The 18,766-nt window shown below is 38.6% G+C and overlaps 1 protein-coding gene across 4 annotated transcripts in view; it reads left to right on the forward strand.

Annotated features, from left to right (window-relative positions):
* GIGYF2 (GRB10 interacting GYF protein 2) overlaps window positions 1-18,766 on the forward strand; it is a 164,644-nt gene that overhangs the window by 122,446 nt on the left and 23,432 nt on the right. For all 4 annotated transcript variants that reach the window (XM_025404237.1, XM_025404238.1, XM_025404240.1 and 1 more), the window contains 3 exons: window positions 695-856; window positions 3,624-3,782; window positions 16,108-16,344. In XM_025404237.1, the coding sequence (XP_025260022.1) occupies window positions 695-856; window positions 3,624-3,782; window positions 16,108-16,344 (558 nt within the window). The remainder of the gene's footprint in view (window positions 1-694; window positions 857-3,623; window positions 3,783-16,107; window positions 16,345-18,766) is intronic.

Genomic DNA, 18,766 nt, shown 5'->3' on the forward strand with positions numbered 1-18,766 from the left:
ACATTAGATTGTGTGTTCCATTCACATTTTTTGGAGGAACTAAATCTTGAATTTTGGTTTTAGTACTTGACAGAAAAGAATGTCTACATCAATACCTAGTGTCATTGTAATGATTTCTAGGTTCTCATGTATGCAAGAGAGTGTTGTTGCTGTTTTATTCTTAATGCATTCTTATCCCCTGAGGTTGTGACAGCCCCCTTAGAGTGCCCAGAATGTGGAAAGGTTCATGCAACATTGCTGTTAAAACATTACAGCCACACTGTTAAATGTTCAATCAGAAAATGATTTGTAGGGATGAGTAAAGAAATACCATCCAAGAGCATTCTGATGTTACTCTCTTGTGTGGTAAAATGGTAATGTGGAGTGTGGAGGCAAGTACAGGTGGGAGGAAAGTGCGTTCAATTGAGACACTCATAAAATTCTTCTAATTACTGTGATGTGTCACAGCTTAGAGTTGTTATAGGGTGTTCATGTTGTAGCATATGTCAGAATTTCCTTCCTTTTAAAGGTTGAATAATATTAATATTCCACTGTATGTATATAACATATTTTGTTTATCTATTGATCTTTTGGATCACCTGGTTGCAGTACAGTACAAGCAGCTGATTGAATGAGCGAATATTACTGGTCAGTGCTTTTGGAGTGTTCCTGTGCTTGGTTTCAAGTTTCTAAGAACACTCTTGTGTAATCACAGCTAGAGCAAGAAAGAAGAGAGGCAGAAATGAGGGCGAAACGGGAAGAGGAAGAGCGAAAGAGGCAAGAAGAACTCCGAAGACAACAGGAGGAAATTCTTCGGCGACAGCAGGAAGAAGAAAGGAAAAGGCGAGAGGAAGAAGAACTTGCCCGAAGGAAACAGGTATATGTCTGGGGACTCTGATCATAGGATTAGTGCTTGATGAGGGCTTTCAGGCTGCCTTCTTTCATCATTTCACAGATACTCCTGAAGGCCATAGGATTGGGGTTAGAACCTTAGAATACTCACTCACCTTTGGAAAGAATCTCTGTTTTCCACCAACTCACTGTAGGGATGTCAGTCCTAGTAAACCACTGGCATTGATTTGCTTTGCATATTTCCTAGGGTTTTATAAACCAGTTAGATTTCAGAAGTTCTGTCCTTCTGTCTAAAAACAATGAGAAAGTAACTTTGATGTGCAGCATTAAATGTCAAAATTTAAAAGTTACATGGGCTTTAAAAAAATTGTGCTAACATATACATAACATAAAATTTACCATTTTAAGTGTACTTTCAGTGGTGTCAAGTATATTCATTCATATTGCTGTGCAACCCTCACAAACATGTCTGTAGAACTTCTCCAGTTTTGCAAACTACATACCCATTAAACAAGGAGCCCCACTCCCTCCATCTCATAGCTCCTAGTAACCACCATTCTTCTTTCTGTGTCTGTGAATTTAAGCTAAATCAATTTCTTATGTAAGTAGAATTATACAATATTTGTCCTTTTGTGTTGGGCTTATTTCACTTAAGGTTTATTCATGTTGCAGCGTGTATCAGAATTTCCTTCCTTCTAAAGGTTGAATAATATTCCGTTGTGTGTTTATCCATTCCTCTGTTGATGGACATTTAGATGACTTCCATGTTTTAGCTATTGTGAATAATGCTGCTGTGAACATGGGTGTATAGATATCTGTTTGAGTCCTTGCTTTCAACACTTTTGCATATATACCTAGAAGTGGAATTGCTGGATCGTATGGTCATTCTCTTTTGAATTTTTTTAAGAACTGCCATATTGTTTCCCACAGCTGCTGCACCAGTTTATATTCCTACTGGCAATGCACAGCAATTCCACTGTCTCCACATTCTCACCAACATTTGTTATTTTATTTTATTTTTTTGGTTTTGCTTTGTTTCTTTTTGATAATAACTTTTTTAAATGGGTATGAAGTGGTATTTCATTGTGGTTTTGATTTACATTTCTCTAATGATTAGTGTTGTTGGGCATCTTTTCACATGCTTATTGACCATTCAAATGTACTTTAAAAAAGTATCTTTGACTAAGACCTCTACCTTCTCTTTATTCTTTCCCTTAATGAACCTCTTCTCTCTATTTTAGTGTTTCTAAATAGGGAGCAAAAAAACCTCTACACATATATTTGCTTTACAACGTTTTCCCTGTATAACTGAGCAAAAACCAGAAAGATAAGACACGTTTTATTTTTCCCCTAGAAAGCAGGTTTTCATTTGAAGAAATTTAGACAGAAATCACCCAGCAATAATTTTGAATGTAATGATTTTTGTATATGGTGTGAGATGAGGGTCTGATTTCATTCTTCTGCCTGTGGATATCCAGTTTTCCCACCACCGTTTGTTAAAGAGACTGTCCTTTCCCCCATTGTGTGTTCGTGGCATCTGTGTCAAAAATCAATTGAGTATAAGTGTGTGGATTTATTTCTGGGCTTTGTATTCTCTTTTTGGTTTCTTCTTTTTATTTTTTTGGAGACAGAGTCTCACTCTGTCACCCAGGCTGGAGGTATATATTATTTGTACTTACGTTTTATAACCCTCCTTTTGACATGAATTATGTCATATTTCCATGTCAAATGTGTATCTAAAAATCTACATCATCATATTTGCTAGCTGTATTAAATTTCATTTTATAAGTAAATTATAATAAGTTAACCAGTTCCCTATTGTTGGACATGAGGGTGGTTTCTAGTTCTTCACTGTTAGATAAGTGTTTGAATGAAAGTTCTTGTAGCTAAGTCTTTGCTTAAGGATTTATAACCAGTGAGGCATAACACTTTTAATGTTTTTTGGGTTTTTTTTTTTTTTGGTCGGGAATTCACCATTCATGTGCTTGGCTCATTTTTCCATTGGGGTTTTCCTAGACTTCGCTTGAAAGGATCCACTCTCTTAATAGCCCCACAGTCTAGCCTTTACCACTTGTTTCCTACTTTTTGGCCCCAAGAGGTGCTCTGTGAAAAACAAAAAAGATCCATGCTGAGATGAAATGAGAACTACTGTTAATTCTTAGCGTCACACTATACCGCAGCATATAGAGGCTCTAAGGAGTATTGCAGTAAAGAAGTATGTTTAATTCTGTGTTGCTCAGTTTTCCATAAATGGTCCTCAACAATGGGACCTCTTTCTGTGTAATACTTAATAGTATTGGTGGAACTTTTGATCTTCAGAACATGTTCTGGGACACATGGCTTTACTCAGTACTTCTGACTGGGAGAATTTACCTTACACGAAAATTTTTGGTGGCCATGTTGATTTGCCCACTCTATGCCTTAAGTTCCCAGTTGATTAAAAAAAATAGGGATTAAAAATACCAAAGGAGAAACCAAAGCTTTAATTCTAATGTAGCTCTTTATAGGGTTAATCAGTAAATGATGTGGCTAATACAGAAACCAGGATAGACTTCACAGTTTATTGTAATTTAACTACTAATATTTTAAATTCAATTTTCTTTTTATTGTAATGTGTCCAGTTCCCCAATTTACATGTATACTTTTTACTCTAGATCATGATTACTTTTATGTTTACTGTTTAACAGAGTCTTAGCAGCACATAGCCTATTACTTTCCAAATATGACATAATAAATTGAATGATAGACCTGAGTCCCTCCCCCACCCGCCACCCTCCATCTTTTTTCCTTAGGAAGAGGCTCTGCGTCGCCAGCGGGAGCAAGAAATTGCATTAAGGCGACAGCGAGAAGAGGAAGAAAGACAGCAGCAAGAAGAAGCTCTTAGAAGACTGGAAGAGAGGAGAAGAGAAGAGGAAGAAAGGCGGAAGCAGGAAGAATTGTTACGCAAACAGGTGACCAGATGGTTTTCTCTTCTAATTGTTCCTTTGAAGCTGGGAATTGGTGATTTAGAAAATACTAGGACATTAAGATAGCCTATCTAAAATTTTTTCAGGTTGCTGAAAATTACCAAAAGAAACCTAACTGGCTCTTACTACTTCTGTCTAAATTTCTTCAAATGAAAACCTGTTTTCTAGAGGAAAAATAAAATTTGTCTTATCTTTCTGGTTTTTGCTAAACTATATAGTGGAAATGTTGTAAAATACATGGTTTTTTTAAAAGCAAGTTTCAGACTGAAGCAGAATAGTAGTACAACAAATTCCCATAAATCACCCAGCAATAATTTCTTTTTCTTTTTCTTTTTTTCTTTTTTTCCTGAGACAAGTCTCACTTTGTGGCCCAGGCTGGAGTGCAGTGGCGTGATCTCGGCTCACTGCAAGCTCTACCTCCTGGGTTCATGCCATTCTCCTGCTTCAGCCTCCCAAGTAGCTGGGACTACATGTGCCCACCACCTCTCCCGGCTAATTTTTTGTATTTTTAGTAGAGACGGGGTTTCACCTTGTTAGCCAGGATGATCTCAATCTCCTGACCTCGCGATCTGCCCGCCTCAGCCTCCCAAAGTGCTGAGATTACAGGCGTGAGCCACTGTGCCCGGCCATCACCCAGCAATAATTTCTAATGTAATGATTTTCATGTATGGTATGAGATGAGGCTCTGATTTCATTCTTCTGCCTATGAATATCTAGTTTTCCCACCACCATTTATTAAAGAGACTGTTCTTTCCCCATTGTGTGTTTTTGGCATCTATGTCAGTGAGCATAAATGTGTAGATTTATTTCTGGGCTTTATATTCTCTTATTGCCTTTTTTTTTTTTTTTTTTTTTTTGGAGATCAAAAGCCTCACTCTGTTGCCCAGGCTGGAGTGCAGTGGCGCCATCTCGGCTCACTGCAACCTCCACCTCCCCAGCTCAAGCGATTCTTGTGTCTAAGCCTCCCAAGTACCTGGGACTACAGGCAAGCATCACCACGTCCGGCTAATTTTTTTGTATTTTTAGTAGAGGCGGGGTTTTGCCTTGTTGGCTGGGCTGGTCTCAACTCCTGGCCTCAGATGATCTGCCTGCCTCGGCCTCCCAAATGCTGGGATTACAGGTGTGTCTTTTTGCTTTCTTAACAGTGTTCTTTGAAACACGTAAATTTTTCACTTTAATGATGTCCAATTTATCTTTTTTATTTTATTTTATTTTTTATTTACTTACTTACTTTCTTATTTTAAGACACAGTCTCGCTCTGTTGCCTAGGCTGGAGCGCAGTGGTGCGATCTTGGCTCACTGTAGCCTCTGCCTCCCAGGTTCAGGCAGTTCTGCTTCAGCCTCCCGAGTAGCTGGGACTACAGGCATGTGCTGCCACGCTCGGTTAATTTTTGTATTTTTGATAGAGATGGGGTTTCGCTATGTTGGCCAGGCTGGTCTTGACCTCCTAACCTCAGGTGATCTCTCACCTTGGCCTCCTAAAGTGTTGGGGTACAGACATGAGCCACCGCACCTGGCCAATAATGTCCAATTTATCCATTTTTTTCTTACAAGTTGTATACTTTTAGCCCTTACTTTTAGGTTTGGATTCCTTATATTCTCAGTACGTGTCCTTTGTTAGATAAATGTTGTGCATACTTTCCTCCAGGCTATAGCATGTCTATTTATTTTCCTAGGGGATCTTTTGATAAGTACAGATTTTTAATTTTGATGAAATCCTATTACATTTGTCTTTTATTAGTGTTTTTTTGTTTCTATATAAGAACTATTTGCCAGCCTACAGATTATTAAAATATCTCCTGTATTTTTTTAAAGCTTTATAGTTTTGGTTTTACAAATAGTTAGAATTGTTTTTTCTGTATGATATGAGGTATGGGTTGTTCCAGTGCCTGTTTTTGCAAAGTCTTTACTTTTTCTATTGAATTTTTGGTGCTTCTGTCAAAGTCAATTGTATAAAAAAATTTTTTTTTTTTTTTTACTGGACTCTTCCCTTTTGTTCCACTGATAAGTTTGCCTGTCCTTAAACGAGTATGCACTATTTGATTACTACTGTAGCTTTATAGTAACTACAAGTAAGTCAAATATGTCTTCGAGCTTTGCCTTTTTATTCAAGACTGCTGACTAAGATCTTTTCCCTTCCTATTAAAATTTAAAATTATCTTCTTAATTTCTGTATAAGTAAAAGCCTACTGTGATTATGATTTGGATTGTGTGGAATCTAAATTGAAGAGAATTCACATTTTAAGATATACTGAGTCTTCCAGGCAATGAACATGGTATATCTTTCCATTTATTTATGTTTTCCTTGTTTTTTTCTCAGTGCCATTTTGTTTTCATTATACAGGTTATGTACATCTTTTAAAAATTGAGTTTTTTCTTTTTTGCTATTATAAATGGAATTTTAAAAGTTTATTTTCCCGCAGGTCAGGTGCGGTGGCTCATGCCTGTAATCCCAGCACTTTGGGAGGCCAAGGCAGGCGGATCACGAGGTCAGAAGTTCGAGACCAGCCTGGCCAACAGGGTGAAACCCTGTGTCTACTAAAAATACAAAAATTAGCTGGGCGTGGTATTGCGCTCCTATAATCCCAGTTACTTGGGTTGCTGAGGCAGGAGAATTGCTTGAACCTGGGAGGCAGAGGTTGCAGTGAGCTGAGATGGCATCCCTGCATTCCAGCCTGGGCGACAGGGCAAGACTCCGTCTCAGCGGGGGAACTGTTTATTTTCCAGTTCTATATGGAAATGGAATTGATTGGTTTTCATATATAGATCTTATATTCTGATACTTTGTGAAACTCAACTTACTACCTCTAATAGTACTTTTGTTGATTCCTCAGGATTTTCTATGGAATCTTATTGATAAATGGGAGCAGTTTTAATTCTTCCTTTCCAACCTTGGATAGAAGTGGTTAAAATGGATAATAGCCTTATTTCCAGTATTAGGGAGAAAATGTCCAGTATTTCACCATTAAATATGTTGATCGTTTTTCATAGGTATCCATTATCCAACTGAAGAAGTTTCTTTCCACTCCTAGTTTACTGGAAGTTTTTCAATGAATAGATATTGAGGTTGTAAAATGCTTTATCTGCATTGATTGATAATCATTTACTTTTTTCATTCTGCTCATATAGTGAATTATTAATAATTAATATTAATAACAGTTATTAATAACTATCGATAACTGAGTTTTGAAGGTTAAGCCAACTTTGTGTTCCTGGATTACCACCCTACTTGATACATATGTTAACCTAATTTGGTACTGTTTTGTTAAGAATATTTACATCTATGTTCATGAGGGAGAGCGAGGTCTATAATTTTCTTTCTCTTTTTCCTTTCTTTTCTTGGCTCACTACAGCCTCGACCTCCCATGCTCAATCAAGCCTTCCACCTCAGCTGCCTTAGTAGCTTGGGCCACAGGCGCATGCCACCACACCTGGCTAATTTTTTTATTTTTCGTGGAGATATGGTTTCTTGCCGTGTTGCCCAGGCTGGTCTTGAATTCCTGGACTCAAGCAGTTTTCTTGTCTTGGCCTTCTAAAGTGGTAGGATTAGAGGAGTGAGCCACCACGCCTGACCTATAATTTTCTTGTAATGCTTTTGTCCCCTTTTGGTGTTAGGTTTATACTGGCCTCTTAAATTAGAATGTGATACTTTCATTGTTTTCTGAAAAAGTTTGTATAAGATTAGAATTATTTCTTCATTGAATACAGGCATACCTCATTTTGTTGTGCTTCACTTTCTTGTGCTTTGTACATATTTCATTTATTACAAATTGGAGGGCTTGTGGCAGCCCTGCATCGACCAAGTCTGTTGGCCAGCAGCGTGTGCTCACTTTGTCTCTGTGTGACACTGGTAATTCTTGCAATGTTTCAGATTTTTTTTACTGTTATATCTGTTACGGTAATCTGTAATAAGTGAGTTTTGATGTCATTATTGAAATTGTTGTGGAGTGCCATGAACTGTGCCCACATAAGGCAGCAAACTTAATCCATACCTATTGTGTATGTTCTGACTACTGACTGGCTATTCCCTGTCTCTCTTCCTCTCCTTGGACCTCCCTATTCACTGAGTCACATCATTATTGAAATTAGACTGATTAATAACCCTATAGTGGCCTCTAAGGGTTCAAGTGAAAGGAAGAGTCATGTCTCACACTTTAAATTGAATGCTAGAAATGATTCAGCTTAGTGAGGAAGGCATGTCAGAAACCAAGATAGGCCAAAGGCTAGGACCCCCTGTGCCAGTTAGCTAAGTTGTAAATGCAAAGGAAAAGTTATTGAAGAAAATTAAAAGTGCTACTCCAGTGAACACATGAATGACAAGAAAGCGAAACAGCCTTATTGCTGATATGAGGTAGTTTTAGTGGTCTGGATAGAAGATCAGACCAGCTGCAATGTTCCCTTAGGCCAAAGCCTAATCCAGAACAAGGCCTTAAAACTCTCTTCAATTCTGTGAAAGCCAAGAGAGGTGATGAAGCTGAAGAAGAAAAGTTTGAAGCTAGCAGAGGTTGGTTCATGAAGTTTAAGGAAAGAAGCCATTTCCATAACATAAAAGCACAAGGTGAAGCAGCTAGTGCTGATGTAGAAGCTGCAGCAAGTTATCCAGAAGCCCTACTTAAGATCATTGATGAAGGTGGCTGCACTAAACAACAGATTTTCAGTATAGATGAAACAGCCTTCTAATAGAAGAAGATATTATCTAGGACTTTCATAGCTAGATTGGAGAAGTCAGTGCCTGGCTTCAAAGCTTTAAAGGACAGGCTGACTCTCTTGTTAGGGGCTAATGCAGCTGGTGACTTAAAGTTGAAGCCCATGCTTATTTACCATTTGAAAATCCTAGGGTCCTTAAGAATTATACTAAACCTACTCTGCCTGTACCGTATAAATGGAACAGCAAAGCCTGGATGACAGCACATCTGTTTACAGTGTGGTATATTGAATATTTTAAACTCACCGTTGAAGACCTACTGCTCCTTTCAAAATATTTCTGCTCTTTGACAATGCCGCGAGTCATCCAAGAGCTCTGATGGAGATGTACAAGGAAATTAATGTTGTTTTCATCCGTGCCAATATTCATTCTGCAGCCTATGGATCAAGGATTAATTTTGATGTTCAAGTGTCATTATTTAAGAAATAATGCTCTGTGTACCATGGGTAGTGATTCCTCTGATGGATCTGGGCAAAGTAAATTGAAAACCTTCTGGAAAGGATTCACCATTCCAGATGCCATTAAAGAACATTAGTGATTCATGAGAGGAAGTCAAAATGTCAACATTAACAGGAGTTTGGAAAAAGTTGATTCCCACCCTCATGGATGACTGTGAGGGGTTCAAGACTTCAGTGGAGGAAGTAACTGCAGATGTGGTGGAAATAGCAAGAGAACTAGAATCAGAAGTAGAGCCTGAAGATGTGACTGAATTGCTATAATCTCGTGGTAAAGTTTGAATGTGTCAGCAGTTGCTTCTTATGGAGTCAACAACTTTCCATAAGTGAAGAAAGTGGTTTCTTAAGATGGCATCTACACCTGGTGAAGATGTCGTGAACATTGTTGAAATGACAACAAAGGATTTAGAATGTTACATAAACTTAGTTGATAAAGCAGTGACAGGGTTTGAGAGATTGACTCCAGTTTTTTTTTTAATTAAGTTTGTGTACATGTGCATAATGTGCAGATTTGTTACATAGGTATACATGTGCCACGTTGGTTTGCTGTACCCATCAACTCATCATTTACATTAGGTATTTCTCCTAATGCTATCCCTCCCCCAGCCCCCCACCCCCCAACAGGCCCTGGTGTGTGATGTTCCCTGCCCTGTGTCCACGGGTTGTCATTGTTCAACTTCCACCTGTGAGTGAGGACATGTGGTGTTTGGTTTTCTGTCCTTGTGACAGTTTGCTTAGAATGATGATTTCCAGCTTCATCCATGTCCCTGCAAAGGACATGAACTCATCCTTTTTTATGGCTGCATAGTATTCTATGGTGTATGTATACCACATTTTCTTAATCCAGTCTGTCATTGATGGACATTTGGGTTGGTTCTAAGTCTTTGCTATTGTGAATAGTGCCACAATAAACATACGTGTGCATGTGTCTTTATAGTAGCATGATTTATAATCCTTTGGGTATATACCCAGTAATGGGATCACTGGGTCAAATAGTATTTCTAGTTCTGGATCCTTGAGGAGTTGCCACACTGTCTTCCACAATGGTTAAACTAATTTACACTCCCACCAGCAGTGTAAAAGTGTTCCTATTTCTCCACATCCTCTCTAGCATGTTGTTTCCCTGACTTTTTAATGATTGCCGTTCTAACTGGCATGAGATGGTATCTCATTGTGGTTTTGATTTGCATTTCTGTGATGATCAGTGATAATGGGCATTTTTTCTTTTGCATAAATGTCTTGTTTTGAGAAGTGTACAAAAGCCAAAATAGACAAACGAGTTCTAATTAAACAGCTTCTGCCCAGCTAAAGAAACTATCATCAGAGTGAACAGGCATCCTACAGAATGGTAGAAAATCTTTGCAGTCTACCCATCTGACAAAGGGCTAATATCCAGAACCTACAAAGAACTTAAACAAATTTACAAGAAAAAACAACCCCATCAAAAAGTGGGCAAAGGATATGATTGACTCCAATTTTGAAAGAAGTTCTACCCTAGATAAAATGCTATCAAACAGCATCACGTACTGCAGAGAAATCTTTCGTAGAAATTAGAGTCAGTCAATGCAGCAAACTTCACTGATGTCTTATTTTAAGAAATTGCTGCAGTCATCCCAGCCTTCAGCAACCACCACCCTGATCAGCAGCCACCACCCTGATCAGCAGCCATCAACATCAAGCCAAGACCATCAAAAAAGAATACAACTCTCTGAAAGCTCAGGTGATTGTTGCATTTTTTAAGCAACAGATTTTCAATGTAGGTGAAACAGCCTTCTAATAAAAGAAGAGATCATCTAGGACTGTCATAGCTAGAGAGGAGAAGTTAGGACCTGGTTTCCAAGCCTCGGAAGGACAGGCTGACTCTCTTGTTAAGGGCTAATGCAGCTGGTGACTAAGTTGAAGCCAGTGCTCATTTATCATTTTGAAAATCCTAGGGATTTTCAAGGTATAGACATTATTTTTTAAGACATAATGCGGTTGAACACCTAATAGACTACTTTAGAGTATAAACATTTATACGCACCGGGAAACCAAAAGTTTCGTACAACTTGCTTTATTGCAGTCTTCACTCTATTGCAGTAGCCTGGTACTGAACCTGCAGTATCTTCGAGGCCTGCTTGTTTTTGATAGAGTTCACCATTGAGACCATCAGAGCTTAGTGTTTTCTTTGTGGAGAGATTTTTTATAAAGTTCAGTTTCTTTGAATTATGTGGCTAATCAGGTTGTCTTGTCAGTGTTTGTAATCTGTGTCCTTTTAACAAAGTTGTCAAATTCAATAGCACAGTTTTATTCATTGTTATTCTTTTTATGTTTGTTTGGTCCGTAGCAATAGTCCTCCTTTTATTCTGCATATTGGTAGTTTGTGTTCCGTTTATCAATCTTTTGAAAGATTGAACAAAGAACCAACTTTTGACTTTGTTACTTATTTATCTTTTCATTGATTCCTGCCACACAGTTGTTTTCTGTCTTCTACTTTGAGTTGAATTTGCGTGTCTTTTTCTAGTTTCTTAAGACAAAAATTTAGAGAATAAAATTTAAACCTTTCTTCCTTTTTAATAAATACATGTAAAGCAACATTTCTTTCTGAGCACTTCTTTAATTACATGTCACAATTTTTAGTATGTTGCATTTTTATTATTTAGTTTAAAGTACTTTTGAATTTTTTTTGTAATTTCCACTTTGGCTTATGAGTTATTTGAGCATGGGTTATTTAATTTCCAAGTATTTAGGAGCCTTTTCCAGGTAATCTTATTTATATTCTTTCTTTCTTTTTTTTTTTTTGAGACAGGGCTTTACTCTGTCATCTGGGCTGGAGTACAGTGGTATGGTCACAGCTCATTGCAGCCTTTACCTCCCTGGGCTCAAGTGATCCTCTCACCTAAGTCTCCTGAGTAGATGGGACCACAGATGTATGCCACTACACCTGGTTGATTTTTGTATTTTTTGAAGACATAGGGTTTTGCCATGTTTCCCAGGCTGGTCTTGAATTCCCAGGCTCAAGCAATCAGCCCTCCTTGGTCTCCCAAAGTTCTGGGATTACAGGCGTGAGCCATGGTGCCTAGCCCCTTATTTATATTTAGTTCTAACTTAGTTTTATGTTGTAGTCAGAGAACATAATCTGTAAGATCCCAATTTTTAAAAATGTATTGACCCCTTTTGGTTCAGTATATGGCTTGTCTTGGTGAATTATTCCATGTGCATTTGTGGGTGGTTTTTTTGTTTGTTTGTTTGTTTGTTTGTTTGTTTGTTTGAGTCCAGGTCTCACTCTGTTGCCCACAGTGAAGTGCAGTGGTGTGATCATAGCTCAACTGCAGCCTAGAACTCCTTGGCTCAAGCTATTCTCCCACTTCAGCCTCCAGAGTAGCTGGAACTACAAGCATATACCACCATGCATGGCTAATTTTTAAAAAAGTTTTTATAGAGGCGGAGTCTTGGCTGGTCTGATGGTAGTGAGTTATCAGAATTTATTAAAATTATTAGTGTCACTGAAGTTAGTATATAACCCCCCACTATTAATCTAACTACTTTTTTAAAAAAGGAAAAAAATTTAAAAATATATAGAGTGTGTAGAGATGGGGTCTTGCTATATTGCCCAGGCTGGTCTTGAATTCCTGGCCTCAAACAATCCTCCTGCCTCAGCCCCCCAAAGTGCTAGAGTTATAGGCAGGACCTACCAAGCCTGGCTGCCTACATTTGTAAAGAATCCATATTTCTCAATTGTTGAGTGTAGTGTTTCATGAATGACAATTAGGTCAGGGTGGCTGATAACATTTAAATATTTTATATCCTTACTTAATTTTTATCTAGTTGTCATATTGATTCCTGGGAGAGATGCTAAACTTTTTTCAAAATTAGCCATGCATTTTCATCTTAAGAAAACAGATGCTAAAATCTGAAACTGCAGTTTTTGATTTGTTCATTTCTCCCTTTAGATATTAGTATTTGCTCTTGTGTCTTGAGGCTCTGTTATTACTCGCATATACATTTATATAGTTCTGTCTTCTTAGTGAACCTTTTATTGTTACGAAATGTTCCTATTTACCTCTGATTGTATTCCTTGTCTTAAGGTCTATTAAATTGATGTTAAGGTTGCCATTCTAGTTGTCTTTGGTGTTTGCATGGTATATATTTTTTCGTTACTCCATTTTTGTGTATATCTAGTGATTTTTATAATAAAAAAATTGTATAAGGAACATTCTGAATGGTAGATTATAGAGATTATGCATTCTGGTTTGTCCCTTTAAAGAGAGAGTTTAGTTCTGGCTGGCACTTACCTTGATGAATTGAGTCTTCAGCGTTGTACCCCACTCATGGTAGAGCAGCAGAAATCTCTAATCTCAGTTACTGAGTTTTTCCATCTTCCAGCTGCACCTTTTAGCTTGATCCCGAGGTCTACTTCATGCCTGTAGTTTGTGAGCCAGCCAAGGATTTCTGCAGATTTGGGGGCTCATCTCTTTTCTGGTTCCCTTCCTTCTGATGGTCCCCCTTCCAGATTTTCCCCCAGGTTAATGTCTGCTTGTCTATCCCAGAACTCTCTCTTTTGACCACCAGAACTGCTAGTAATGCTTCGAGTCCCTTGCTGGTGAATGGGGGAGTGCCCTTAGGCAAAACATAAATAAAAATCTTACATGTATTTTTTCAACGGTATGCTTTTTGATTAATAGACAGTTGGCGGGCGGGGAAGGGTATACTCTTCTTTGATTTCTGTCTGGTGTTTGTTTTTATTGACGGTATCCCACTCTGTCACCCAGGCTGGAGTGCAGTGGTGTGATTATAACTCACTACAACCTTGTATTCCTGGGCTCAAGCGATCCTCCTGTCTCAGCCTCTCAAGTACCTGGGACTGCAGGCACATGCCCCATGCCTGGCTAATTTTTACTTTATGTTTTTGGAGATGGGGTCTCACTGTATTGCCCAGTCTGGTCTCAAATTCCTGGCCTCATGTGACCCTCTCGCTTCAGCTTCCTTAGTAGTTGGGATTACAGGCGCAAACCACTGGGCCTGGCTCAGTATACCTGTTCTTTTTTTTCTGTTTTTAGTTCATTGGTATTTAGTTCAGCTTTTATAATTACGTGTGTGACAGTCCAACCGTGGTACTCTGTCGTTACAAGAAACTAGAACTCCCGAATCATTTTATTTTAATGTTTAAGAAGATAGATTTTTTTTATTGATAGACTTTATTTTTAGAACAGTATTAGATTTTCAGAGAAACTGGGAATATAATACATAGAGCTTCCATATTTCCCCTTGCACACAGTTTCCCCTACTATTAATATCTTACATGAGTATGGTACATTTGTTACAACTGATAAACCAGTACTGATGCATTATTATTAACTAACATCCATTGTTGAGATTTTTAAAGCTTTTCCCTAATGTCCTTTTTCTGTTCCAGGATTCCATTCAGAATATCATATTAGCTGGGCACAGTGGCTAACACTTGTAATCCCCACGACTCAAGAGGCTGAGGCAGAAGGATCGCTGAGGCCAGGAGTTCGAGAACATCCTGAGCAACATAGCGAGACCCTGTCTCTACAAAAAAAAATAATAACTTGTAAAAAAGAGAATATCATATTGCATTTAGCTGTCATGTCTCTTTAGGCCCTTCTTGGCTATGGCAGTTTCTTAGACTTTCCTAGTTTTTGATGACCTTGACAGTTTTAAGAAATATTGGTTAGTATGTTATAGGGTACCCCTTGATTGGAATTTATCTGAAGTTTTTCTCATGAATAGACTAGGCTATGGATATTTGGGAGGAAGATCATAGAGGCAAGGTGGCATTTTCATCACATCAAATCAAGGGGTACACATATTGCCAACATGGTTTGGGACTGCTGATGTAGACCTTGATCACTTGGCTGAAGTAGTGTTTGTCAGGTTTCTCCACTGTAAGTTACTTCCCCCCTTATTACTGTAAGTAGTACTGTAAGTCAGAACTGTACTGACTCCTTGGAAGTCACTCTGTGCAGTCCACACTTAAGAATGTAGAGTTTTGCTTACTTTTGCCTGTGTTCTAAATTGAGATTTTTTCAGAAACCTGAATTCTATTAGAGATAGATAGCTTCCAAGTTAGATTGTGTGTTGATTCATTCTTTGGTTTCTTCATTTAACAGTTAACAACATGTTTAGTTAATGTACTACTTGCTAGTTATTGTGCTTGTTTTCTGGTGGAGTATAAGACTTTTTGGGAAATTATTTCTGTCCTCAAGAAGCACAGCCTATGTGTGTGATGAATACACAAGAAGTAAGCGCCATCATTAGGATACTTTCAGCTCCAAAATAAAAATACCCATCTAAGGTAGCTTAAATAAATGAAATTGTTGCCTCACACTCTGAGGTGGTCTGCCCATCAGCCTGTTATACACTTGCTTCAGTGACTCAGTGAATGCTATTAAGGATTGACAGCCTTTGCGTACTCCTCCTCTGCTATTTCCTGGTGTGTTGACTTTTGAGTTCAGATGTTTCATGTCATGGTTAAGAGTTTTGGATATCACACTGTTTGCAACCTGTATCCATATAGGGAATGGTCCTTCTCTCATGCTTTCTTCCTTTTATCTGGGAAAAATTTCTTCCTTAGAGGTCTCCCAGTAGACATCTCTTTGACCCCAATTGGATCACATGGCTACCCCTAGTTATACTGGGAGCTTAAAAGCAAAATCTGACATTTTAAACCTCTGATGTGGCAGGAGGCTTTGTCTACAAGGAAGAAGCCTGACAAAGGTAGCGGTTGTTGAACAGGTAGAAGCAGGAGCTGCTTCCTTACAAGGTATTCAGCATCCTTACAAGGTATTGGTAGCTCTTAGTGCTCAGCACCCTGAAAGGCTTGCTCACCTCAGATGTTGAAGCAGTGTTTCCAGGAGACTTTCTTGCAGTTGATGGTGAGCTGCTTCGAGATCAGGGCTTTGACTGCACATGTTTAAAGTGGTAGTCCTTTAATTAAAATTTCATCCTGTAAGCATACCAGGCCTTTGTGGCTACTATGAATATATTTTAAAAGAAAAGTTACTTCTACCTTGCGTCATCATGAACAGAGTTTCTGCTTTCTCTGTCATTTCTATAGCCATTTGACAGAAGCTTTCAAAAGTGAGTCAGATTTTTTCCCCCCACAATTAATAAAATTTTTATCTCTTTAATTTTTCCTTCTGGAAAGGAAGAGGAGGCTGCAAAATGGGCCCGGGAAGAAGAAGAAGCCCAGCGTCGATTAGAGGAGAACCGGCTGCGGATGGAAGAGGAGGCAGCCAGACTCCGGCATGAGGAAGAAGAAAGGAAGAGGAAGGAGCTGGAGGTCCAGCGGCAGAAGGAGTTAATGCGCCAGAGGCAGCAGCAGCAAGAGGCTCTCCGGAGGTTGCAGCAGCAGCAGCAGCAACAACAACTGGCGCAGATGAAGGTAAAGCCCGAGGCATCAACCTTAGGAGCTCCTTGCTAACATTTTTTAGTTAGGTAGGTGCTGGCTGTACCAGTAGAAGTAAAAGTGTACTTTCTTTCTTTTTTTTATATTAAAGTATTTGAAATTATTTATTTATTTTTGAGACTGGTATTCACTCCCATCACCCAGGCTAGAGTGCAGTGGCATGATCTTGGTTCACTGTAACCTTGACTTCCTGGGCAGCTCATATGATCCTCCCACCTCAGCTTCCCCAATAGCTGAGACTACAGGCGCGCGCCGCCACACCTAACTAGTTTTTTATATTTTTAGTAGAGATGGTGTTTCACTATGTTTCCCAGGCTTGAACTTCTGTACTCAAGCAGTCTGCTCACCTCAGCCTTCCAAAGTGCTGGGATTACAGGCGTGAACCACTGTGCCCGGCACTTTATCATTGAATATTACTACTTTGGTTTTTTGATTATCAATAAGATATATAATGCACGTACTTTGTATCAGGCATTTAAATGAGAGAGGAGTAAACAAGAGGATAGGACATGAGCAACAATTTGTTGCAGGCAAAACATGTAAATCTGTTTGGTTCGTAAATTTAATGTGGCCCAGTAAACACCGGAGTGCCTATTCTATACCAGTTCAGCACTGCTGAGACAAAGATAAATGACACAAGGCAGTTGCTCCCAGAGAGCTCACAAACTTAAAAATATAGGCATGTAAACATTCATATGTGTAAATGGGAACTAGAATATAGGGCTTGAAACAGAGTTGGCCATGGGCATTTATTGAAAGTTACATTAAGAGGTGATATATACAAAGTGTTGTTTTAAGGAGGATTCAAAACTTTTTTTTTTTTTTTTTTTTTTTTTTTTTTAATAAGGAGAAAGTGAATACTGGGTAAACACAGCCCAGTAAAGAGGCTATGTTGGTGCTGGTGTGAATGAATAGGAGAGGCCAGCAGGAGGGAGCTGGCCTGATAGCAGTCAGCAAGACTTAATTACTCTCTGGAGCTGAGGGAGGAAGGCAGAAGCTGGGGTGCCTGCCAGAATAAGTTTCAGGACTGAGAAGATAGTGGAACTGTTGATGGAATTGGAGTAATTGGGAAGGGAGGAGCAGATTTATGGCAGGTTCTGCTGACTTCATGCTGGGTCTGCAGTGAGCAGTAAGGCTTAGTGTCCCCTATCTTCAAGGAACTCACAGGTTAGACATATAAATCAGAAAGTAGAATATAGTATGGTGAATGTAGTGGGAGAGGTGGCATGGAGTCAGTCATTCTCAGAGTTCCGTCACTTGGGAACTTGTGAGATGTGCAGATTCACACCCCAGACCTATTGAATCAGAACCTCTAGGGGTAGAACTGAGAAATCTTGTATTTAAACAAACCCATGCTCTCCAAAATGTGAGAACCACTGTCCATCTGGGAAGTTTGGAAAGGATTCTTGAAAAAAAGGTAACTTCCAAACTGAGTCTGGCTTTCAGCACTTTTACTATGATATGTCTGTTTATGAGTCTCCTTGTGTTTAATCTACTCAGAAGTCATGGCACTTCCTGAATGTGTAGATTAGTGTTTTTCCATAAAGTGGAGAAGTTTTTAGCCATTATTTCTTCAGTTGTATGTTCTGTTCCTTTCTCTCTCTCCTTCAGGCACTTGAGTGATGCTTATGTTGATGTACTTCATGCACTTAGTGGTGTCTCATTTCTCTAAGGCTCTCTTCAGTTTTCTTCATGTTCTTCTCTCTGTTCTTTGTCTAATCTGTATTGATCTATCTTTAAGTTTATTTCTTTCTTTTGCCAGTTCAGATGTACTGTAGTGTACCTCTAGTGATTTTTTTTTTAACTAAAAAATTTTTATATATATTTAGGGCATACAAGTGTAGGTTTCTTAATTGCATATGTTGCATAGTGGTGAAGTCCGGGCTTTTTGTGTACTTATCTCCTAAATAGTGAGCATTGTATCCAGTAGGATACTGGATTGTTCACCCCTTACTTACCTCCTATTCTCCCAGCTTTTGGGGTCTCCATTGTCCATTATTCCACTTCATATGTCTATTTGTATCCACTGTTTAGCCCCCACTTATACGTGAGAACATGTAGTATTTGACTTTCTGTTTCTGGGTTACCTTACTTAGGATAATAGTCTCCAGTTCCATCTGTGTTGCTGTGAAAGACAAGATTTCATTCTTTTTTGTGGCTGAGTAGCATTCCATGCTTTATGTAAACACCACATTTTCTTTATCCAATCCTCCATTGATGGGCAGAGTTTTTAATTTCAGTTATTATACTCCAGAATTTCCTTTTGGTTTTTTAAAAAATGTCATCTATCTCTTTATCAGTCTTCTTTATTTGGTGTGACACTGTCATCATGCCTTCCTTTACTACTTTAGTCATAGCTTTCTTAGGTTCCCTGAAACAGCTTTTATAACATATGTGA

The sequence above is a fragment of the Theropithecus gelada genome, chromosome 12 (genome assembly GCF_003255815.1).
Source record: "Theropithecus gelada isolate Dixy chromosome 12, Tgel_1.0, whole genome shotgun sequence".
NCBI lineage: Eukaryota > Metazoa > Chordata > Mammalia > Primates > Cercopithecidae > Theropithecus > Theropithecus gelada.